The 26,081-nt window shown below is 43.1% G+C and overlaps 1 protein-coding gene across 1 annotated transcript; it reads left to right on the top strand.

Moving 5' to 3' along the window:
* The first annotated feature begins 157 nt into the window (after positions 1–157).
* UTP25 (UTP25 small subunit processor component) lies at positions 158–26,081 on the top strand. Its single transcript, XM_041770691.1, has 12 exons — positions 158–432; positions 2,108–2,147; positions 3,433–3,679; positions 5,662–5,829; positions 7,955–8,043; positions 9,802–10,212; positions 12,017–12,236; positions 14,097–14,299; positions 15,441–15,623; positions 15,762–15,874; positions 16,685–16,930; positions 23,873–26,081. Exons 1-12 carry the CDS (start codon positions 326–328, stop codon positions 24,114–24,116), a joined length of 2,271 nt encoding a protein of 756 aa, XP_041626625.1. The 5' UTR covers positions 158–325; the 3' UTR covers positions 24,117–26,081.

Genomic DNA, 26,081 nt, shown 5'->3' with positions numbered 1-26,081 from the left:
GCAACCGAGGCACAAAGCGCGCCCGCCCACCTGCGCACCTCCCGCCGCTCGCAGCACCTGCCGGCGCCCGTGATGCGCTTCCAAAGAGCGTCCCTAGAGGGCAGAGTCGAGGCCAGGAAGTTCTAACGCCCGTCGTACGGGCACGACGTGAAACGGCTCTGCTTTGCGGCACCCGGCCTCCCGGCCTCCGCCGTAAAGCGCCGTGGGCTGCCCCGCGTGGGTGAGCTGACGGGCGACTTCCGCGGGGTGCGGGGGCGGGGGCGGGGGCGGGAGGGAGACGCGCGGGTGGAAGCGGTGGAAGGCGGGTCACCTGGACGCTCCGGCTATGGGCAAACGCGGGAGCCGGAGCCGGAGCCAGCTGCTCCACACCCTGACTAAGAAGCAGAAGAAGCACCTCCGGGATTTCGGCGAGGAGCATCCCTTCTACGACAGGTGTGGCGGCCGCTGCCGGGCGCGGGGCCGTCTCCGCGGGGTCCAGACGCGGCTGCCGCGGCCCGCGCTCCCCCCCCCCCCCGCGCTCCCCTCCCCCCCGCGCTCCCGCCGCGCTCCCCCCCGCCCCGCGCTCCCCTCCCCCCTCGCGCTCCCCTCCCCCGCCCTCCTCTCCCCCTCCCCCCCGCGCTCCCCTCCCCCGCCCTCCTCTCCCCCTCCCCCCCGCGCGCCCCGCCCCTCGCGCTCCCCCTCCCCCCGCGCTCCCCCCAACGTTCCTCCCCCCTTCCCCTGCGCTCCACCCCCTGTGGTCCTCCCTCCGCTCTCCTCCCCCCTTCCCACCCTCCTCCCCACGCTCCTCCCCCGTTACCCCACTCTCCTCCCCCAGACTTACCCCACCCTCCTCCCCACGCTCCTCCCGTTACCCCACTCTCCTCCCCACGCTTCTCCCCCAGACTTACCCCACCCTCCTCCCCACGCCCCTCCCCCCTGCTTACCCCACTCTCCTCCCCACGCTCCCTCCCTCCTCCCCACGCTCCTCCCCCCCTGAGCTTCCCACCCTCCTCCCCACGCTCCTCCCCCCCCTTACCCCACGCTCCTCCCCACGTTCCTCCCCTGCGCTTCCCCCACCGCTCCTCCCCCCTTCCCCTGCGCTCCACCCCCGTGGTCCTCCTGCCGCGCTCCTCCCTCACGCTCCTCCCCACTGCGCTTACCCCCCAGGGCTTCCCAACAGCAGCTGCCCCCCAAACGCTCCCCCCTCGTGCCCCCAGTGCCCCCCCACGCTCCTCCCCCCTCCTCCCCCTCGCTTCCCCCCCCCCCCGCGCTCCTCCCCACCCCTGCGCTCCTCCCCCTCCTTCCACCCGCCCCCCACCGTGGGTTCAGGTGGCACCGGAGATGGGGTTCTTCAGATGGGCTTCTTCGTGAGTCTTCCTGCCTTTTCGTGGAGTGGAGCCCCTTAGCTTTGTGCTAGACCTCACACCTCCTGTGGGGCTGGGCTGCTTGTTTTTGTGCCCTTAGAGAGGTTTCCTAAGATTGTGTGTGTGTGTGTGTGTGTGTGTGTGTGTTGTAAAAAATTGCCTGGGCCCTAGGACACCTGTCTTCTCTCCAGGTACAGTGGGGACACCAGTGCACTGGCTGTGGGCTCAGTCACCTTTGTCAGGACAGCTGCCCTGTGAACACGGTGCCGGGTACTGTGTGAGTTGAACCAAAGCACATAGATCCAAAGCAGCGACTCTTAACCTTGTTGATTCCGTGATATCTTTGAAAATCTGGTGAAAACACAAGACTGGACTCCGCCTCCGCGTGTCCAGACTCTCGGTTCCCATCTTGTTGCTCACCCGCCACTGTGCTTTGGGCCGCTTCACACCAGCAGTTAGGGGCATTATGATTAAGAAATGTGCTAGAAAATGTGCTTTTATTTGCTTAATTGATACTTCTTTGCAAGGAGAGCCCGTTAACTGTGTTCGTCATGTGACCTTGTTAAACTTTTCATGTCTCAGTTATTCGTTTGTGATATTCTTACAATCCCTGCCCAAATGCACATGTAGCTTTCACATGACCGTAGTCATAACGTATTTATATTGGAATTTTCTGCCTTTTTCATTTAAAGTTGTATCGTTAGACTGTTTACTAATGGCTACGTGCTAGTAGTTAGAGTTTAATGTTACCTGTTTCTTCTCAGGGTTTCTGGAAAGGAGGCAAAACCACAGATTTATCAACGGGTAATGCTTTTATTCTTTTTTAAGTAATAGGTGGTTCTTGGCTGTTAATTTTAAGATTGTATATAATGATAATAAAAGCCTGGCTACATTTTCACTCTTTGCGATTGTAGATGTAAGCCATTAATTTAGTCATGTTGCTTACTGTTGAATGCAGATGTCTGTCATAATGCCATTGTGATAACCGATAATCAGAGTTTGAAACACTTTTTAAAAAAAGATTGTATTTATTCATGAGACACAGAGAGGCAGAGACACAGACAGAGGGAGAAGCAGGCTTCCTGCAGGGAGCCTGATGTGGGACTTGATCCCAGGACCCCAGGGCCAGGCCCTGAGCCGGGGCAGACCACTCAACCCTTGAGCCATCGAGGTGCTTCTGAGTTTGAGATTCTTGAGTCTACTAGAACCTGCCAAGAAGACTCACCAGAGAGCTCTTGGTGAATCCTTAGAAGTGTCTTGTTTACTCAACATAGAGGGAGCCACAAACAGTGCAAACTGAACTAAGTTCCTAGCTCAGAACAGCAAACTAAAAATGCATTCTTTTGTTGTATTGTAATTTTCCTATTGCTCTGTTGGGCATGCCAAATATCTGACGGGTAGATCAGATTTCCTTATAACCAAAAGTTCTGTTTTTAGCCTGCTTTTTTCCCATGTAGAATATTAGCATTTCAAAGAAGATGAATAGATTCTAGAATCACAGCTAGACTAGCTTTTTTGTTTTGTTTTGTTTTGTTTTTTTGAAAGAGAGTCACACACTTAAGGGGTGGGGACGGGGAGAGAGAATTTTAAGCAGGCTTCGCACCTAGCATAGAGCCCAACACTGGGGCTGGATCCCACAACCCTGAGATCGTGATCTTGAGCCAAAATCAAGAGTCCAGAACACTTAACCAACTGAGCCACTCAGGCGTCCTGCTAGACTAGCTTTTAAAAATAACTTTGTGGCTAGGCATGATTGAGTAGATAGGATATGCATATTTACAGAAAAGCTAATTTTTATTTATGAAAGTCTCAACCTGTTCTATTTTTGGCCTAATGATAATCTTAGGGCAGAAACAAGAATATGTTTCTGTTTTAAATTTTCCCATTTTTTCCGGGCAGCAGGGTGGCTTAGTCAATTAAGCATCTGCCTTCAGCTCAGGTCATGATCCCAGGGTCCTGGGATGAGCCCCAGACTCAGCAGGGAGTCTGCTTCTCCCTGTCTCTAACCCTACCCTCACTCATTTTCACTCCCTCTCAAATAAATAAATAAAATATTTTTTAAAAATAAAATTTCCCATTTTCCTTTTAGTCAGAGAATTCAGATGCTTCAGGTTCTGAAAGTGAAGCAGAGAGTGAACCAGAACAAGTTTCTGGGTACCACAAACTACTCGCCACGTTAAAGAATGCATCAGAAGAGGATGAGGAGGAAGAGGAGGACGAAGAAGAAGAGGAAGAAGACAGTGCTGTAGATGAGGCAGAAACGAACAGTGAAGATGATGGTAGTGATGTCAGCGTGGAGAAAGAGACAACAGCAGAGTCCACCAAAGTGCAGGAGAGTAAGTCTCTTTGGTGTGGGCTCAGTCACCTTTGTCAGGATAGCTACCCCGTGAACATGGTGCCGGGTACTGTGTGAGTTGAACCAAAGCACATAGATCCAAAACAGGGACTCTTAACCTTGTTGATTCTGTGATATCTTTGAAAATCTGGTGAAAACACAAGACCATATAGCCAGAAAAATGCAGTAGTAGTATTTTTGCTTACCATTTCCAGGGTTTCATCAATCCTAGTTAAATAGCCCTTGACTCAGAGGAAAGGGAACATGATGCTGTTTTTGTGCCAGTCTCAAAGAGATCACTGTCCCTCCCTTAGAGAAACCAAGTTTAATGGAAGACAAACTACAAAAATTGTCAAGCAGCAGGTTTGTATGGAGCAGCCAGTTAAGAGGCGTTGAAGAGACATGGAGTGGTTGCACACTGTCCGAGTAAATGAGGGAGGGCTTCAGAGAACAGCTGAGATTGAGAGCTTAAAGGAATTCTCTCATTCAGACTTCAGGTGGCTTTTTTCTTTTAACTTTAAAACCAACTTTATGGAGGTATGTATGATTTACAATGAAGTGTACCTATTTTAAATGTACAATTCAATGAGTTTGACAGATACATCCTCTATGTTATAATTGTCAAAATCAAGATTCAGAACATTTCCGGTACTTCCAAAAGATGTCTTCATGCTCTTTTGTGGTCGGTTTCCTCCTCTGGCATCAGGCAACCACTGACCTGCTTCCTTTCACTAAAGATTAGTTTTGCCTGTTCTAAAAATTCATATAAATGGAAGCATATAGTCTGTACCCTTTTGTGTCTGGCTTCTTTGGCTCCTCAAGTTTTTTGTGACTGATCCAAGTTGTTCACGTACCAGTAATTCATGAGTTGGTACTGCTGGAGTCGTATTGCGTTGCCAGTGTGTCTGGGTACCTTTTTATATCTCGCTATGGTAATGCCTGTTTTCCTTGCAGCCATATTTTTTCTCTATACCGTAAGGTCATACATAATTCTTAACATTTTAATTTATCAATTTTACTAGGATAAAAATTCATTGCCTCAGACTTAGGGTTTTGTTTTGTTTTCTATTTCCTGTTTTGGATTTTTTTAATGAAAAGTTTGAGTTTGGGATGCCTGGGTGGCTCAGTGGTTGGTCGTCTGCCTTCGGCTCGGGGGGTGATCCTAGAGACCTAGGATTGAGTCCCTCATTGGACTCCCTGTAAGGAGCCTGCTTCTCCCTCTGCCTGTATTTATGCCTCTCTTTCTCTCTCTTTCTCATATAAATAATTTTTTTTTTTAAAAAAGAAGTTTGGGTTTTTTGGTTGGTTTGTTTTTGTTTTTGTTTTTTTTAGGTTATAGAAGTGACATGTGCTTACTGTTAAAATTTAAGAGGATAGTGTAGTTAACCTATATTTTCACCACCTTCGGATGAACACCTTTAACATTTTATATAACCTTCCAGATTACTTTTTTATGGATACATGTGTGAGTACAAGTATGTACATATATAGTTGTGTGTGTGTGTGTGTATGTGCACGCATGCTAATGGTCTCATCCACTTTTGCAACTTACTTTTTTTTTTTAATAGTATACCACAGACCTTTTCTATGTGAATAATCAGGGATTCATATTAGCTTCTCAATTACATGGTATTTCATTGTAAATGATATGTGGTAATGTAATTAGCACTCTTGATAGAAAAGGATGAAATCAATTTTTCCAGTTATTTCTTGTTTTAATCAGTGCTCTTTGAACATCCTTACATGTGTATCTTAGTGTACTTCGTCTAGTTATCATCTTAAAATAAGTTCTAGAACTGGAACTGGTTCACTCATCAGGCTTAATTTTGAAACTTAAATCTTCCACCTGAATTTCCTTAAAAGTAAATAATAGCAATGAACATCAGTGTTGATTTAGGTTAAGGAATTAAATTTTATTTGTTCACAGAACTATAATTATATTCATGCCTAAATAATTTTACAAAATGTTTCTCAAAATTACAGGTATGGTTTTGCCTGCTGACCCTGAAGGAAAAGATGGGGATGGGCCACTTGGCACATCACAAGAATCTCTTGAGGAGTTTACAGATGCAAAACACGAGTCACTCTTCAGCCTGGAAACCAATTTTCTCGAGGAAAGTGAAGGCGCATGTTCTCTGAAAGTATCACAAGGTCAGAGCAGCGTGTGTTGTTCAAATTCAGCAGGTGCTTAGCATGGGGGCTTGTGTGCTAGTATGTGTTAAATCTCTTGGTACTGCAATGAGCAGCGATAGAAACATTTTAGCAGCTATATCAAGAACTGGGAACAAAGACTTCTCAAAGGTATTTTTTGGTTTTTAGTGGTGAGGCAGTGCTGGGAGTCAGGAGGCTACTTAGTAGGACAGGTAGCCTAGGAGTGAAAGTAGGGAAGGCCAGCTCCCCAGACCTGGTATTTCCACCGTTGGGGTCAGGGGAAGACTTCTGATTTTCTCCCCAAGCAGGGAAGGAAGAGAAAGGAGAAAAATACTTTATACTTTTCTTTGTGCCCTTCACTTGCTCTTTGTTACGGGAGTAGGAATTTTCCAGATTTGTAAGACTCAGGACTGGCTAATCTCTTTGGTCTTCATTACCAGGGAGCACCTTCAAAGCCAAAAAGCTCCCTTCTGTCCCTCCAGTCTCTCTCGGCCTCTTGGCCATGCCTCTCTCCCAGTGGCAGTGATTAGGACAAGGCCTGCCCCTGTGTGGTAGGTGTAGTCAGGTCTCTGCTCTCTCTCTCAGGTCCACTTTCTCAGCTTGTGCCTGGAGGGCAAGTCAGGTTGGTCTCATTAGTGTTCTGACTGCCTTTTTTGGCTTCATTGTTCTTCTTCTGCCTAGCTCTACCTTTAATGAAGTTGATGTTTTAATCCTTATTTGGCTCTTTTGTTCTGTTGGCTATTGTGCTGGAGAAGTAGTAGATAAAATTTGGGCACAAACCCCATTCTGAACCATCAAAACTTTAATAACCTTGGAGAAGTGCCTGGGTGGCTCAGTTGGTTAAGCATCCAGCTGTTGATTTCCACTCAGGTCATGATCTCAGGGTTGTGAGATCAAGCCCTGTGTCAGGCGCTCTGCTGCTTATGATTCTCTCCTTCACCCCTCACGCTCCATTGTTCACATGCACTCTCTCTTCCTCCCTCCCCCTCTCTTTTTTTTTAAAGATTTATTTATTTATTTATTCATGAAAGACAGAAAGAGAGGCAGAGGCACAGGCAAAGGGAGAAGCAGGCTCCATGCAGGGAGCCCGACATGGGACTCGATCCCGGGTCTCCAGGATCACACCCTGGGCTGAAGGCAGTGCTAAACCGCTGAGCCACCCAGGCTGCCCATCCTCCCTCTCTAAAAGAAAGGAAATTAAAAAAAAAAAAAAAATCAGAACCTTGGAGGAGACATGAGGAAGTTTGATTATCCTAAAATTTTTCTGGTTGTTTTGCCTATACAGATATATTAGCACCTAGGATTCTTATGTCCTATAGTTTGCTTCTGGGTGTTTAGTACAAAATGCACTGCATTTGAAGTTTTGCCATTTGGATCCTTGCATAGGTCATTTAACTTTTCTCTGCTTCTTAATGAGTGACTGGAAGGTAAGGTTGGGTGGCTAGCTCAGAGGACTGAAGATAAGATAACCTCGAGTGTAGGTACACTAGTTGGATCATTGTTCAGCTCAGTTGAGTATTGAACATTTCTGTGTGTCCTGTAATATAACATAAATCAGGGATGGATCCTGCTCTCAGGGATCTTACAGTGTTGCAGCAAGTAGGTGGGGGCAGGGTTGGGGACAGTCTGAAGGGCACCATGGATGGCCCCTTAGTGGAACCAGTGCTGTGCCTGGCATAATAGGCTCCAAGGAAATAGTTCTTGTGAGTCAGGATGTGACATTAAACTGATAGTATTTGGACTTATAGAAATGAAGTGAAGGAAAGGATAGAATTTTTAATCAGAGGAAGAAAACCCACAGAGGCAGAAGAATTTGAGGGCCATATGATTCAAAACTTACATTGGAGAGGTAGCTTGGAGGTGTACCTCCTAGAGTGCCCCAAATTTCAGACTGAGAAGCTTCTCCAAGGGTTTTGAGCTGAGAAGTAATGTGATGAGAAAAATGCTTTAGGGAAAGGAACCGGTTAGAAACTTTTGAGCTGGGAGAGAGGATGGGGAACAAAGATGGGGAAAAGGATGAGTTAAAATCGAGAAAAAAAGAGTATGTCATTTGGAGAGAAGACCAAATAAATGCCTGCTCTTTCCTCCTCCCAAGTGATCTGACATTTCCTGATTTCTGAATTAGATCCATTTCTACAACATGTGAACAAAGAACTGAAAGAAAAAGAAATTCAAGCTGTTGCCACAAATCCCAGAACTACTCACCAGCTAAAAGTAAGTGTTGCCTAGTCATTCCTGTCACCAAGAAAGTAAAGCTCCAAGTTAGGCAGTGGTCTTGGGTTTTGGCGTTCTCCTCGAATGTATGATAAACACCAGTGGTAGAGGAGTTGATAGGGGAGCATAGGATAGGAAGGCTGGAAGAGCTTAGTGGCACAGGTGTAGCTGGGAAAGGCCTGGGGAAGCTGGAGTGTGGGAGCAGGTAAGAATGGCTTTGCAGGCAGGTCCACCAGGGTGTGGACCAGCATCTGAGAGATGCTGTCACATGACCCAAGGCAAGTCAATCTACCTCTTTGATCTTCACTATTCTCCTCTGTTGGGGGGGGGGCAGTAATGCTTACCTCAAAATGAAGTGATGTAGTTTACTGACATACATAAAAAATATTGAGTAAAACAGTAGCTACTGCTGCTGTTGGTTTGTTCAAAAAATCTGAGAGAGGTTCATAACTAAGTTACTCATGTGTGGAGTCATTTTTGCTGCTTTGTGTGGGGTTTTTTTAGTTAGTTTTTTGTTTTTTTGTCAGCTCATGCTGTTTTTAAGAGTTGGTCATTTTTTAATTGAAATTTTTACTAAAGTAATAATTATAGCTACATTTTTAAGAAATAACACAAAGACATCCCTTATGCCCTTTGCCCAGTTTCCTCCAGTGGTAGCATCTCAGCAAAACTATTTTACAGTGTCAGGGCCAGGAAATTGACATTGACACACTTCTGTCTTCTTCAGCTTTTCCCAGTTTTGCTCCTACTCTGTTGTGTGTCTGTAGTTCTTTACTATTTTGTCGGGTCTAGGTTCCCCTTATCCACCACCAAAGTCAAGATGAGAACATTCCCAGCTCCATAAAGATCTCTCTTCTTTCTGCTTGCCCTTTTAAAACCACACCCTTCCCCCTCCTCCCAATTCCTAATCCTTGGTAACCATTAGTCTGTTCTCCGTTTCTATAATTTTGTCATTACAAAAGCATTATATAAAAAGAATCCTACAGATTGGCTTTTTTCACTTAGCATAGTTCCCTAGAGATCCACCTCTAGTTCTTGGGGCATATCAATAATTCATTTCTTTTTATTGCTGAGATCATCTTTTTTTTTTTTTCTTTTTCTGAGATCAGCGATTTTGTTACAATGCAAAAATTCCCACTCATACTGGCATCTCACAAAAAAAAATATATATATATGTATATATATATATATATATATATATATATATGCTTTAGGATTTTAATGGCTGTATCTCAAAAAATTTATTTCACGCCCAAGTAAATTTGGAAGACTTGAAGTTAAATACAATAGAACAGAGCTCTTGTCATAGGACTCATCAGAACCTTTTGTATCTAATATACATTGTGACTCTCTGTAAGGGGGATTAGCTTCTGTGTTGTTTACCAAAGTTATTTGACCATGGAGCCCCCCTTTTTTTTTTTCTAGAATGAATTTTGATTTCCTAGAACATATTCCACCAAATAGTTTGGGACATTCTGACCTGAGAGCTCAGGTTGGAAGTCAGAAACCTTGAGCTCTAGCTCTCAGCTCTCTTCTCTCCTAGGTAAAGTTTGTCTAAATCCTGTAATGTCTGAGCCTCTGCTTCCCTAAACTATAAGACAAGCATTATAGTGTCCACCTTGCTGGGTTGTTGGTGAGGATTAAATGAGGTAATCTGATAAATCGGAGAGAGCTTGGTGAATTAGAAAGTACTGTGTGAAAGCAACGTATTGAAAAGCATTTCTAACTTAGCTCTTGATCTCTCTCTCTCTTTCCTAGTGGCCTGTATTGGGCCAGCTTGTCTTTTCATCCAAGTTTCAGAAGTTGGAAACATTTAAACCCTTAAAGGACGTTGACTTAAAGTCACTTCATCTCCAGAAGCCCCTGGAATCCACCTGGACCAAGACCAACAGCCAGTTCCTCTCTGGTCCCTCCAAATCAAGTAGCCCCTTCACACCCCTCCAGAAAGAGCTCTTCTTAATTATGAACTCTTACCAGGACCTATTCTACCCAGAAAGGACTGCCCTGAAGAATGGGGAGGAGATCCGCCATGTGTACTGCCTACACGCAATAAATCACGTCCTCAAAGCCAATGCCCAGGTGCTTAGTAACAATAGCAGACGTCGCAGTCAGAAGCTTGGGGTGGGTGACGATGATGACTTCAGAGACCAAGGGCTAACAAGGCCCAAGGTGAGTGGCAGCAGGAGAGCTTCATCCAGGAGAGCTTTGTCCTCCAGAAGGAGGCTTCTGGCTCTGCCGTATAGGTGTCTGGCACTTGGCAGATATTCAGGTATTTTAATGATACGAATACTGGAATAATGAATGAGTCCAAGAGTGAACACCTTAGATGGGCCAGGTCGTGCCAGAGCAGTGCAGCAGACAGCTCAATGGACTGTTTCTAACTGGATTTAACTGGAAACTTGTGAGTCAGAGGTTCCTCTATGATAATTCTTGAGATAACCCTGAGCATACATAAATGACACTCCATTGTAAATCTCTTTGTGATTGTCAGAAATGGTTGGAACCTTAGCCAGCCTTTTATCCAATCTCTAAATACTGCAGCTATGGACAGAGACCCAGATTCATAGAGGACCTTGCTGAAGAGAACCAGGAAATGAGTAGCAGAGATGGGATTAGAACCAAGAATTTTCATTACTGAGCCACACACATAAGTAAATCTTGGGAAACAAAAATTCCTGTTTTTCCATTGTATACTTAGGCTGCTTAAAGTGATGATAACCTTTATTTGGGCTCATAAGCCTAAGTTCCAGTGGATGTGGGGCTTTGGTAGGAAATGTCTTAATTGTGCCCACATTACTCATGTTATGTGGCTATATCGTGTGTCTTCCATTCCCCACACCTCCTTAACCTGTATCCCTCCATATTGAAGAAGTCTCATCTTTTTAGACTGTTTCACTGAGTCTAATAGGATTCTAGGGCTTAGTACTGATGTGGCTCTTAGACATTTTTTAGTCTGGCCCCCTATATGATAACTGGGGAAGCTGAAGCCTGGATACTTAGTGTCACAGCTGGGACAGCAGTAACTTGGCCCTCTTCAGTCTAGGGCCCTTGGTGCTGCACTGTACCAGGCTGACTCACTATGCCCCTGTGGCTGTGCTTGCTCCCTTTCTGGGAAACTATCTCAGAGTCTTAAAAATAAGGATTATAAGTTTATCTGTTTCCATTTAGAGTTGTAGAAAACAATGAGTCAGATTACCCATGAAGCACATTTAGAATTTGATGAGTTGTGGGCTCTGACAGGGGTTGTTTACATTGTTGATATTTACAGAAGGATAATGAGAAACTTATTGTTTGTTAAGCATATTCTATTTTTATTCTCACCAGTTGTAACTGTAAGCATTTTTGGAAATGTTGGGAAAACTGAGTCCTACATTTCCCATTGCGATATGATCTCATTTCAGAAATGCTTTATCATCATTTCTGAAAGACATGCTAGGAAATATATTAGATGCGTTAATCCTTTTCCTTGCCAGCTTTATTTGTTCTCTACTTATTATACCTAGTTCATTTATTTTATTTTTTGTTTTATTTTTGAATTTTTTTCCTAATTCATTCATTTATTCAGCATTTATTTATCCCTTGCAGCTTATGCATAAAAATACTGTAGTAAGTTCTGTGTGAGACAGAAATGAGTAACATTCCTTGACACTTGTATGTTTATATTGGATTTTTGCTAGTGGACTCCTGTTAAAGGCATTGACTTAATCCTGAAAGATATTTCCACATTCTGTCTGGGAATTGCCTCTCATGGGGCCATTAGATTAAAGTCCATAGGACACAGTGCTGTGGATATGAGAGGTGCTTAGTTTGTAGTCCCGAACCTGGTCCTGTGCAAAGGAGGTGGCTGAGATGTGAGCCCTTGCAGGGCCTGCTGCTTTATGAAGGGTTCTTCAGCACCATGTCTTCAGCAGGCTGACCGCAGTTGCGGACCCTTCCCCTGGTCCCATCGAGGCTGTTGTGGCTTTCTCCGTAGGTGCTGATAGTTGTGCCCTTCCGAGAAGCTGCTCTGCGGGTGGTGCAGCTCTTCATCAGCCTCCTCGAGGGTGACAGCAAGAAGAAAATAATTGTGAGCAATAAAAAGAGGTTTAAGGGAGAGTATGGCTCAGATCCTGAGGAGAGACCACCCAACCTGAAGAGGCCTGAGGATTATGAAGCTGTGTTTGTCGGCAACATTGATGACCACTTTCGGATTGGTAATTCCTTCTTGTTTTAATTCAAACCCTGAAGACCTATGATATGTGGTTCACATGACTAGAGGCTAGAAGCTGGTAATTGGGCATTCTCTCAGTGGGGTGAGATGTCCTCCTAACAGGACCCGGGTGCATTTGGGACATCTTGTCTGCCAGGGAAGAGAGTCTTGCCTGGCTAATAGGGTGGACACTTGGCTCAGGGTGGAGCATCTCTGAGGCTGTATGTAAAAAAACACATGCACATTTAAGGCAGAAATGTCTCAGCACATCCAGAATTAGTAGTTGATGCAACAGGGGGAGTTGGAAGTGATAGGGCCTTAGAGGGTCCCTCCGGGGAGGCTGAATAAACTGGGTGTCCATGTGCAGTGGTGGACTTCCCTTCTTCCAGCCATGGAGAGTGCCTACCCTGAATTGTCTCCACTCAGGACTTACCGACTGCTACCCAACTTGTCACATCTTTGCTTGTCTCAACCAACTCCCATATACTTGGTTGTATATTGATAGAGTAAATTCTTAGGAAAATGTTTTTTCGCCACATAAGCTCATTCAAAAAAACATGCATTAAGCGTCCACTTTGTACCAAGTACTGCTAAGAAGCTGAAGATATAGAAATAAAAGTTGTGGTTCTTGCTGTTAAGGAAATCCAGCCTAATGGGCAAACAGTACAGATTGATAAGTGCTGATCAGAGGATGCAGTGGATGATCTGGGGGTGTTTAAAGTGATTTTTGTACTAAAATTTCTGTTGTAAGGAGGGGTGGTCAGAATGCAGGAAAAGGTTTTAGAGAAGAAACTGCACTTGCAGAGGCATCAGGGTGAATAAGCCGGGTATGACCAAAGATCTACAAAGGCTTCAGCATGGCTGGAGTGTCAGGTGCACCAAAGTAGGGGGCAAGAGAGTAGATGTTTTTTTGTTTGTTTGTTTGTTTGTTTTTTTTTTATTATTTATTTATTTATATCTTTTTTTTTGCAAGAGTAGATGTTTAGTTTTAAACATTTGCAGGTGTCCTGCCAGTTGCTGATATGTCAGTTTTGAGCTCAGGAAAGAAAAGTTGGGCTGGAAATACAGATCTTTGTGAAGATGGCATTATAGCTATGGTTAGTGAATAAATTTAACCATTTATTGCCCATAAACTTAGGTAAGGTGTGATTGGAATTTAGAGCCAAATCACAGACTTGTGGAAGAGCTGTTTGGATCTGAAAAGATAGATATGAGCCAGGTCAGGGCTAGAAGAGGAAGTGAGTATTAAAGAAATGGAAAGTACCAGGAAGGAAAAGAACATTTTGAGGAGGATGTGTTCCATATGCTACCTCATGCATTTGTAACAAACACTGAAGTATCTTTGATTTGGTGACCTTGGCAAGAGTCCTTTCAGTGGAGTCCTGAGAATCAGGCCAGATTGTGATGTACTGAGGAACAAGTAGGAGATTTCTTTCTTCTTTCTTTCCTTTTTTTTTTTTTTTTTTTAAGATTTTATTTATTCATGAGAGACAACAAGAGACGCAGAGACATAGGCAGAGGGAGAAGCAGGCTCCCTGCAGGGAGCCCCATATGGGACTCGATCCCGGACCCCAGGATCACGCCCTGAGCTGAAGGCAAATGCCACCCAGGTGTCCCGAGTGAGAGATTTCTAAGCAGACACCATTCTCTGGAGAGGTTTTAGCGGAAAGGGAAGGAAGAGAGTGAGAGCTAGACAGGACCATAGAGGCTAGAGGAGGATGATTATTTTAGTAAGGAAAACAATTTGAACATGGGTCATGTGCTAAGGGGAAAGACGTGAAGGTCAACAATGCAAGGTGAATGGGTAGCAGCTGATGGCTTGGTGGGAATAATGGACGGCTGTGTACTTGGCTCTCTCATGTAGGCGTGGCAATACTCCAGAGAAGCATTCGTCTCTATGCCCCCTTCTACTCCTCCGACATCCTCATTGCCTCCCCGCTGGGCTTGAGGACCATCATCGGAGCAGAAGGAGAAAAGAAGAGAGATTTTGACTTTTTGTCTTCTATTGAGCTGCTCATCATTGATCAAGCCGACATTTATCTGATGCAGAACTGGGAGCATGTCCTGGTAATGTGGTCATTCACATTTAGAGTGCCAACATTCATGTTTAGAGAGCGAAGGAGCTCAGTGATTTAAGTCTTAAAGTCTTAAATCCAGATGAGAACTCAGTTTGGAAATGGAAATGTTTCACATTTTCCAGTTTGAAAAAACCTTTAGGTTCTCTTCTACACACATATTGGTCAATAATTATTCAGAGAAGTAAAAATTCTTGCCAGTATTTTCAAATCTCCAGAAGATTCCTTCGCCTTAAGGTCACTTTAGTGTGGCTGGTTGGTAGATTGCTTCCTCCTGACCTGGAATGCCTTCATCTAATATAATTCCTCCTATAGTTTATGCTCATTCTCTTTTGTTTGGCCTTCAGTGGAAATGGGAAAACATTACTCAGGATTTCTTAACGTGTGATCTTGTTTTACAGAGAAATGTAGGATATCTTTATCCTGTTAATGTAACTTGTGCTATAATTTTTTCCTCCTTTCCTGCATACTCTGCAGTGTTCTCCACTTTAGGATTGAACAACTGTGCTTTGGAACAATCCTTATCACAGAACCATAGATTTGTTTTTTTAAGGCTTGTGAGAACTCACTTCTACAGTCCCAGGGCTTGTAGGAAGGTGGGGCAAATAAAGGGGATACTTTAATTTATAAAGTAGTGAATAAATGCAGAGTATTTGTTATCCTTTAATATATATTTTAAGGTGAAAATGCAATTAAGATAGAAAAGGCATGTCAATGTAATTTGAGGAAACGGCACATGTGGTGGCTCTAGGATCTCCTCAATTTTTGAAAACCAGGCCACTGAAGAACAATGGCTATGGTATCCATGGCATTTCGCTTCTTGTCCAAATTTGGGACTGAGGAACCCATAGAATGACCAGGGTGGCATTTCAGAAGTTCCTTTCAAAGGGATATTCCTGTAGGTACCATTTTTTGAAAGATCTAAGAGGTAGTCAGTTTTAGCTTACCTTTCTGTTGGGGGTGTTCAGCTAATTAGGCAATTCACACCCATCTGACCCTTGATTTTCTGATGTAATTTGGAATTTGACTATACATACTCCATGGGGTTAATAAGATGACAGACTTGTAAAATGCTTAGTGTCAACAGGTACATTCTCCATAAAAATTAATGATAGTGTTATTTCTGCTCAAAGCATTTGATGAACCACATGAACCTACTGCCCTTGGATTCACACGGGGTGGACTTCTCCCGAGTGAGGATGTGGAGCCTCAATAGTTGGTCTAAGTACTATCGCCAGACTCTGCTTTTTGGGGCCCTGCAGGATGCGCAGATCAATTCCGTGTTCAGCAAGTACTGCGTCAATCTCCAAGGCCAGGTGGGCATGCTCTCCTTGTTTCTTTGGGTCTTCCTGAAGCATTGTATACTGTTTGGGTCATGAGGCATACGGGAAGGAAGGCATTTGGTCAGTGGTGGGGATGACTTGCTTCCTAACTTTCTCATCAACTCCTGGCAGGTGGCTGTGAGGAACGTCCCAATAACTGGCTCCATCAGCCATGTCCTGGTGCAGCTTCCACATGTCTTCCAGAGGATGGAAGCTGAAAATGTAGCTTCGGTGATTGATGCCAGGTACCTCTCTCTCTCTAGTCCTGTTACTTGTTGGACACGTCGGGGGTACAGAGAAGTTTTTAGCCTTGGCATACAAATTTAAAATTGGATTCCATGTCGATTTTACTGATGAGATCATAGAACCCAATCATCATTGATACAGGAAGAAACTGAAGCCCAGAGAGGAATGGTACTTTGTCCTGGTTCTCTTAGGTGGTTAGTGGCAGCATTAGTACTGTAAATCAGAGGTTCTTCCCACAAGATTGTGGCATTTTTTAATTAACACTGCTTGATACTGCTAAGTGTTCCGTGTCAACAACTTAATTATAAGCCCTTCAGGGCAAGGACTAATGCCAAGAAGCAAACACTGAAACCTTTAAATATTCGACTGTAAGCCTTTCACCTTTTGGCTCCTGCAAACATCAAGGTTCCAGTGTTTCTAATTCTCTATTTCCCCTGTCTCTTCATTGTGTTTCATCAGGGGACCATGGTAGGAGAAAGATACTTTGCATATGGGAAGTGTTCAGTAATTACTTGTTGATTGATTAACCACTGAATAAATGAATGGTGTGCTTGTCTATTTCTGGAGTAATTCTCTGGATACACTGGCATCACCTCTATTTTTTACAGTGATAGACTATTTTTTATAGTGAATTTTTTACCACTTATTTTATTTATTCTTACGTTAGCTCTTTGTGATGAGGTAAGCCAGATTGGCCTCTTTGCAGGAGGTGGAAGGAGATTGTGACTTGCCCAGGGTAACGCAGTTAGTGGTGACACTGTGGGCTAATCTCTAAATCATTGACTTTGCCCTTTGCTTTTCCAAATCAGGTTTAATTTTTTTGTGAACAAGATTTTGCCTCAGTATCGTGATGCAGTCATGTCTCATACGCTCATCTATGTCCCCTCCTACTTTGACTTCGTGCGCCTCCGAAACTACTTCAAGAAGGAAGAACTGAACTTCACCCACATCTGCGAGTACACTCCGAAGTCTGGTATTTCCAGGGCCAGACACTTCTTCCTTCAAGGAGAGAAGCAGTTTTTGCTCCTCACAGAGCGCTTCCATTTCTACAAAAGGTAAAGTAGTGCTGGGTTTTGAGTGTCCTCTTAGGAGGGGAAATGTATTGCAAATCATGGCCTGCTTCTGAGTGCTTGGTGGGCTTTGTGGTGCTGTGAGGTCCTCTTTCACTCTACTTTGTACAGAGAAGCTAGAGACTTTTGGAACTGGGCAGATTCTTCTTGGTTGGTTGGTCTCTTCTCTTGTTGGAAGAGGTAGAGACAAATGAGTGACTATAGTATGATCTGTGTGTAGATCTGGAGTGGGCCCACACTTGGGATACTTCCTGTAGCTGTGGTTGTATACCTCAAGAAAGACATCATTGAGTTGAACACTTCTCAGTAGGCACAACTGAAGTGAATATGGGAAGGAAAGGAACTGTCATGGAAGCACAGACAAAATATCAGGAACTGTGTGGTCTGGGGAGGTGGAGGCCGAGCACAAGGTCAATGTTCCAAAAGTTACAGTGTGTTTTGAGGAGGTGCACACATGCCTCCTCGCAGGAGACCGGAGGGAGGGCCCCCCTGTTTGCAGGAGGCAAAAGGTGAAAGGCTTAGAGTTGAATATTTAATGATTTCAGCATTTGTTTGGCTTCCCCATTTTGTGAGTCTGACAAAACAAATTGGATTTGCTTTTTTAAAAAAATTCTAATTAGAGCATTAGTAATATTGAGCCTTCTGTTACTATTTGCAGCCATTTGTGCCCCCAGAAGTCAGGTATTCCATTGTTTGCCAAGTCTGTCTCTGCTGCCAAGTGAAAAAGCCCTTTTTAAACCCGTTATCTATAGAGATGGAAATTGCATCCTATTATCTTTTCCTTCCTGATGTGCAGTAATGTTCAGTAAATTGATGTTTTGCCTTTACTGTTTAACTCTCAGTCATACATACTACCCAGGGGCACATTTTCTCAGAGAACCCCAAACATAAAAGCCAGAAATCATCCAGGCTTTGGAGCATATTTGATGACACGTGTTGGCATTGCTTTGCCTTTTAATTTATGCCCCATGTAAGGATGTGCTCCCCAGACGTGCTCTTGTTACCAAGACGGGGAGGGAGGAATCCAGCAGCCTGGATTCCTGCCACAGCCAGGGCAGAGCAGGCTGACATGACTTGGCCTCTCTGGGTATTCTGCTGACTAGGCAATCTGTGAGTGGAGAGATGAGAAATGGCTGCACTTGTGTTCCCTGGGCTGCATTCTTGGCCACCTACACAGGGCTGTTTGGCCAAAGAGTGTTAATGAATGCCTGCTTATTGGTGTCATTATTTGCTTTGTGGAACAAGTAAGTTGTTTTCATTCATGTTGGAAAGTGATATTTTGGGGGAGTTTGCACTCAGCAGATCTTAAGAGCCCTTAGTTTTCTATCAGCTTGACACATGAAAGCAAGCCTTTTAAGTGAAGTGGATGGATTGGAAAACTTCCCAGTGTGATTGTTTATAGCAAGTATGAATTAGGCTGGGAGGAAGACTGCTCTCAAAGAGCGGCTTTCCAAGAAGAGAGGGCGTGATGTCTCAAGTCGGCAGGACAGTCCCGTGGCTTACACCACTGTATTTACCAAACTGTTTTGCCCCCAGATCATTATAAAGACAAACCTAGCATGTACCACTTTCTCTATACCTTGGGTCTGGTTAATTGGTATGTCCTGTATTTAAGACGAATAGAAATAATGTGTTTCAGTGTCCCGAGACTGCTAATTATCTCAGGGTTTCCAACTATAGATTTCTTTCCTTGGGACATCCCCAAGGTGAAGATAGGTGCTTTTATCTGCAGTGCCTTTGTGATTTGATTTGACCATGGGGAAGGTACTTGTATATTAAACTTTAGTATCCAACTCTGAAATTCAGTATTTATATTCTCTGTGGAAGTAGGCTGTGTTAGAAACATCACAGCTCATTTGTGAGCTACCAGAACATTTTCAACCTGAAGATGAGTCTGTTTTTTTGTGAGATTGGGGCATGAAACCAGTAGAATTAGGGTTGGACAGGCTTTTGGTCATGGCGGCCCGCCTGAGCATGGGATGCTTCACAGTGGTTTCCCTTAGCATTATCACTGGGTTGCCACAGCAGGGAGGTTTTTCAACCAGGGAGTAAGTCAGAACTCTGGAGGTGGGATTTATGGGATTGGTAAAGGCTGCTGGGGTGTTTCTGAGTACACCCCACCTACCCTACATGAGAGTCCCAGTTCTGGAAGTAGTTTACCATCTTTATAGACAGTGTGGAGGAGCTACCCTTTCAAATCAGTTGTGGGTGCCTCATTTATCTTTCACAATTGGTAGGTGAGCTAGACATCCAGAATGTCCTTTGTCCTTAGTTTAAGGTCCCATCCAGCTGTTCAATCATATTTGTGTGTTTTTATTTTTGTTTTTAAGATTTTATTTATTTGAGAGAGAGAACACTCACACATGATTGAGGGAAAGAGCAGAGGGGGAGGGGGAGGGACAAGCAAGCAGCTGTGCTGGATGCAGAGCCCACCCAGCCTGATGCAGGGCTCAATCCCAGGATCCCAAGATCATGACCTGAACCAAAACCAAGAGTCAGGTGCTCAACTGACTGAGTCACCCAGGTGCCCCTTGGTCATATTTGTAGGGGTCACGAACACCCAAAGCCTATACCAAGGGAGGAAGAAGGGAAGGGATGCTAAAGATTAAGGAGATTTGGCACTGACTGCCCCTCTGAAGAAGCCCTCACCACGTTCACTATTTCCAGAAGATAACTAGTCTCTATTGTGGGAGAATTGAAACTGAGAGAGATTTTCTTGGTTTTTTAAATATAACACTTACTGGAATTGGTTTTGTGCTTTGTTTTAAAAGTACTCTGGTTCTAAGAATATTACACAATTATTGTAGAGAATTTGGAAAATCTAGGTTAAAAAAAAGAAAATGGAATCTCACTGCTTGGATATTAACACCCATTTTGGTATATTTCTTTCCTGTTTTTCTATGTGAAAAATAGGTGCACATGAACATAGACATATGTATACACACTTTTTTGAAAATATTACATTGGGATCACATTGTACTCATTGGGATTTGTTTTCTTTTATATCTTGTATGTGCTTATTGAAAAACAACTTTAAAATGTTAACACTTTGGCATGTATATTTGTAGCTTATGGGTGCATTTTTAAGTTGATGTATGTAGCTTTGTCACATCCTCCCTTCCCCCAACATTTTATTTGGAAAGATTTTCATTTCAAAGGAAATCATAAGACTAATAGTGAACATCTGTAACTCCTTTTACTTGGGCTTCATCAGGTGTTAGCATTTGAGTCTTATTTTTCCTTCCTGAACCATTTGTAAATAAACTACAGGAGGCTTCATGACACTGAATCCCCAAATCATTCAGCATGTAGTTCCTAAAAACAAGAATATTCTTTTCTCTAACCAATACCATTATCATACCACTTGATACTACTACAGTAATATCATCTGATATATAGTCTGTATCCAGATTTTCCCAGTTTCCCTACGTTGACCATTATAGCTGTTTCACTCCTTAACCCAGGATTCAGTTAAGGATCATAGGTTACATTTGGTTAATGTTTCTTTAGTCTGTCTTAGCCATTTTCAGCTAGGGGCGGTTTTGCTGAGACATTTGGTCATCGAAACTGAAGGGTTATTCTAATGGTGTAGTGGTTTTAGTGGGTTGAGGTGAGGATTCTTCTGGATATCCCAGAGTGCACAGGATAGCCCCACAACAAAGAATTATCTGGCTCAATATGTCAGTAGTGCCGAGGTTAAAGAAACCTTCATCTAGAATAATTCTCTTGCTTCATTTTTTTCTATGACATTCTTTGAAGAGTCCAATCCAGTTTCCTGTAGAACGTCCCAGAGTCTGGATTGTGTAATTGTTTTTTTTTAATATTTATATCAGTGGTTCCCAAACTTTGCTGTACATTAGAATCCCCTCGGAGAGCTTTTAAAGATTAAAATACCGGGTCATGTTCCAGTGCCATTTAAATCCCTGTGTCTGGGAGTGGGGATGAAGGATAGATACCTCACACCTACAAACAGGTGATTCAAAGTGCAGCAAAGTTTGGAACCACTGACTTAGGTTAAATACCTTTGCTAAGAACTCTACATAGAAGATATTGTATACTTTCCACTGCATCTTGTCAGTAGCACATAATGTCAGTTTATGTCATTTTTGGTGATGTAAAATGTAATCACTTACAAGGTGGGTCTGCTAGATCTCTCCATTGTGAGGTATCTTTTCTATTTAATTAATAAGTAGTTTGTTAGATGTGTATTGAATCCTTCTTAATGGTTACATAGTATTATGTTGTATGGGTATATAATTAGCCCAGTTTCCTTTTAATGGGTATATAGACTTAAAAAAAATTGTTCTATTATATACAACAGTGCCACAAATATCCATATGCATAGTTGATGGCGTAGTTGCCTAGTTATTTCATTAGGATGAACATGAAGAGGAAAACTCGTTAGCTCAAAATCTGTACACGGTGAAAAATTTATTATACATTGCTGCTTATTTGCTCCCTACCATCTTCCCCATATCTTGTCTCCCCCTCCCCAGAATACACACATGATAATTTATACTCCATTCACCTATTTTTTTTTCTCCATTCACCTATTTTCTGCAAAACCCCACTTGATAGCCCAATGATAACATCAATGTTTTAATGTCTTTTTCTTGCATTTTCATGTTTGTTTGTTTGTTGTTTTTTTCATAATTGTCAACTGAACATAGAGGCTGAGGTCCAGGTACACCTCTGACTGTCAGACCACTAGTGTGGGAGTTGTGAATCTAGTCAGGATTTGGTTGTTACTATAGTTAACCCTCCAGACTTCACAGACTTCAAATTCCTCTAGCACACAGTGGCTTAGTGTGAGGCCTGGGATGCCAGAGGGTCTTTTCTCAGGGTTCAAATCTTCTTGGCTTTCACCAAGCCCTGTACCCCTGTGCCAGCGGAGGGGGTCTCCCTCCACTCTAACCCCTCCCATGGCGGTGGGCTGCTCTTGCTTGTTACTCCCTGCAAGACTTGAGGTGGGGTTGGGGTTCTCTTGGTGTAACTTCGTTCTAGGCAGGCCCTTTCATTCTGGGCTGTGGAAGCGGGGCCTTCTCAGCGTTCCTACAGCACACGCCATGGCAGCAGAACCTGGTCTTTTATCTGTAAGGGGTCTTGGTAGAAGAGAGTTTCCTGCTTCTCCCACGGTGGTGGTAGATCTCTGCTTCTGTCAGTGCAGGATCTTGGCTGGAGTGGATTTTGGGCCCTTTCCCCAGAGGCAGTCTACTGTTGCTTTCTATTGGGTCTAAGTCCTACTATGGGAAAGGATGGGATGGGGCTTTACCACCCCAGATAACTTGCTTTATTACCCTCCTCCCAACAGCAGTTGACCTTTGCCCCCTCTGGTCAGTTTTGCACTTCTGCTTCATATGGAAAGGGGTCTCTCTCTCAGGTCTTCTGTCCTGCCTCCCATCTTTCTCCAGGACTCCTAGTGGAGGCCTGTGGAAAAGAATTCATGAGTGAGTATAAACAGATCCCAGGGATTCTGAACTGTCACATAGAACCACACTTGCCCTTTAAGAGTTTGTTCAGAGTATAGCTGTTTTCTTGCTACCCACTTTTTTGGCAGGTGCCCTCTTCCTCCTGTGCTCCTTCAAAGTGGAGTAGTTATGGGTCCTGTCTCTGCAGTGAGCTTTGTCCTCTTTGGAATTCAGTTATTGGTAAGCTGGCTCTTGAGATCAGGTTGCACATCTCCTCCCAGCCCCTGAGCCCAGCACCATGACACTGGTAGCTTGAAATTGGCCATGGTGGGAGTATTTACACCACAGAAATTGGCAGCTGCTTCAAATCAGCACTCTTAGCACTTTCTTCCCCACTGAGAACCAGGTATTAAACATATACAAGCGCACCCTTGAATCAGTTCACTTGGTTGAGTTGTGACATCAGCTGTCTAGGCTGAAGAAAAGGAATGCTTTTTTAGGTTATGTGCCTTTTTCTTGTTAGTGTGGAAGCAATATTCTCTTGAGTTTACTGTATACTAGGCAGAAGTGGAACTTCGTATTTATTTTTGTTTGTTTTGATAGCTAGTGAGGTGGAACAGGATTTATTCATTAGCCATTAGAATTTCTTCTTTATGATAATGTTAAAAGGTGAGCCACATAGTGGATTGCAATTAAAGTTTGGAAGACTAGGGTTGCCAGAAGGGTCAGATGATCCATGGGATGAGGAGACAAGGAAGGCTTATCCTCTGGGAATAAAATAAAACTCCGAAGGGAGTCTAACAGCAGCCTATCAGAGAGTTTTAACAGGAAAAATCAGAACCTTGTCAACTATAAAATCTTTTGTTATGGGGCCCCAGAGGGAATAATTGACCTCGACCCAAACCATACGGTGAGTCCCTGGGGTCTATACCCCACCACCACCACTGTGAGCACTGCAGCAGGGAAAGAAGTGCATAAGCTGTTGAAACTAATTGCTTTTCCATAATGCCTAATGGATCCTCAGGCAGGATTTTGTAAATGGATTAACTTGGGACATCTGCTATGGAGTTAACATGTCTACAGAGTGACAAGAAAAGACTGATGGGAATGCATTTACAGTTTATGCAGTTTATTTTACATACTGGGTCTGACCTCCTCTCCATTACAGAACGTTCTGTTTTGCCTGATTATACTAAGGGCAGTGTTGAGTTGTTAAGTGTTTGCTTTTGAAGTTTTCTGTGACAGATCTTCAGTCCTAGTCTACCTCAGTCTACCCAGAGTAGGCTCAAAAAAATCAAATTTATCAATATATCAAGCCAAACATTAGGAATTCAGATATGTTGCTACAAAATAAGTCCTTCCAATTCAAAATAACCTTTGGTCTGTTGGTTGTTTATGGCATTATCTTCCTCCTTGAGCATGGAGCAGCAAGAGTGAGCTCTACCCCTGTCAAACTCTTAGGTAGCTTTTCCATAAATTTTCTCAAGTAGATACTAGTCTCTCTTTCACCTTTTAATAGGTATACCATAAAAGGGATCAGGAACCTGATTTTCTATGAACTGCCAACTTACTCCCACTTCTACAGTGAAGTCTGTAACATGCTGAAAGCCACCAGCAGAGGAGAGGAAGCTGCCTGGACTTGCACTGTCCTCTACTCCAGGTATGATGCCCAGAGGTTGGCTGCTGTGGTTGGTGTGACACGGGCTGCACAGATGCTGCAGTCCAAGAAGAACGTCCACCTCTTCATTACTGGAGAAAGATGAGAATCTGTTGGACAGGAAATGGTATTGGCGGGATATATAATGCTGATGCTGCGCCACTTGGACCCAGTTCTGATCACTTACACAAGAGAAGGACTGCTATAGGAGAGGAGCATCAGGCAGTATCATATTGGATACTTCTTCCTTTTCAGGTCATGTGTCCCTGAAAAGTTAAATGTAAACCACATTTTGGTCACATCTCTTAGACCTCAGGAGAGAGCTAATAGAATTCCAAAAGACTGATAGAAGGAAAAACTTCTACTTGTGAAATTTTTTGTAAGCTATGAATTCTTCTATTGTTATTTTATTCTCTATTGTACTTGATAAAGTCTTTCAGGTTTGCTTGTTTCTGTTTGATGCTTTCTTAAAAGTAAGGCATACATGACATTGCTTGTGAGAACTGGTTATAAGAAATCGGAATACTACTTGGTACTGAATATCATTTTAATTTTGGGTCATGCAGGTTTTGCAAGACTTATTTTTCTCCAGCCATACATTTTTTAAACTTTAAACATTCTATTTTAATTCAACTTCAGAGAGTGTATCCACTGATCTTTTTTAAACTCATAATAGTGTTTCAGTTAAAATCTACACTTAAAATCACGTTATTTAAAATATTAATCTCTTGTTTCAAGAATTTTATGAAACTCTTGGTGTTGAAATAGCCATCTTAATATCACCGTCTTCATTACTGTAGTCATTTTGTAAATCATGTAACAGCTAAAAATGAAAGGGAAGTTGCACTTTTAAAAACATTTTTATCGTGAAATATTCCCAGAAAAATTACAAGTACCGAACCCAGACCATTTGAGGATAAATTGATGACTCGATAGGCCTTATCACTTGTAAAAGTTACCCCTGGATTTAGTGTGTATTACCTCTAAACAAGGACCTTTCTCTGTGTAACCAAAAAACAGATATCAAATCTGGAATTGCTGTTAATACCTATTGCCATACTCTGACGCTGTTTGCCAAATATCCCAGTAATGTCCTCTCTAGCAAAGGATACAATTTAGAATTACATACTGCCTTTAATTGTTACATCTCTGTAGTGTTCTTTATTCTGGAAGAGTACCCCAGCTTTTCACTGGCTTTTTTGACCTTGACACTTTTGAAGATAACAGGCTGGTTATTTTGGATAATGTTTCCCTTCGATTAAGTTTAGTTTATGCATCGTTGGCAGGAGCACTGCTGTATCCTCCTCACTGCATCTCCTCAGGTGGCACACAGTGTTCACTTGCCCCATTACTGATGATGCTATTTGTTTTTCTTTTATGTTTGTTATTATTTTTAAGATTTTATTTTTAAGTAATCTCTATACCCAATGCAGGGCTCGAAATCACAACCCCAATATCAAGAGGTATGTGCCCTACCTGCCGAGCCAGCCACTTGTTTAAAGCAGTGTTTGCCCAGCTTTTTCAGTATGGAGTTCCTTTTAACCTCTTTATTAATTTATGTGGACAAGTGTGGACTTGTAGTTTCACCTTCTATTCAGTGGGTTATAATCCTTTACTATCAGTGTGGACATGTATACACACACACAGCATCTAAATTTATTTCTGTATCCATGTATAGAAAGCCATGGATTCACAGCACACCTCTGATTCCAGTCTGACACTACAGGATACCTTCCAGTTTTTTCCCTCTCTGTAGTTGTAACTGCTTCTCAGATAGTGAGACACATGGCCCCTATTATCCTCAGTGGAACAACCCATAATCGGCACAGATTTTCTTTTACTAGGATGCACTTAAAATTGCTTATCAAAAAAAAAAAAAAGTAAAATCATTTTTGGGTAGTTCTTCCTGCTGAATATTTAAATAGGCATTTTATTTCTCTCTTTACTCAACATGGAAGGTAAAACAATTAACTCCACATACAACTGGGTTCCTGAAGTTCCAAAAATTGAGGTGACAAACTAGCCAAACCCATGCTATAAAGAATAGCATATAAAGAAAAGAATTTTTATA

Source organism: Vulpes lagopus, chromosome 1 (genome assembly GCF_018345385.1).
Source record: "Vulpes lagopus strain Blue_001 chromosome 1, ASM1834538v1, whole genome shotgun sequence".
NCBI classification, from domain to species: domain Eukaryota; kingdom Metazoa; phylum Chordata; class Mammalia; order Carnivora; family Canidae; genus Vulpes; species Vulpes lagopus.
This window is presented reverse-complemented; position numbering and strand designations above follow the sequence as displayed.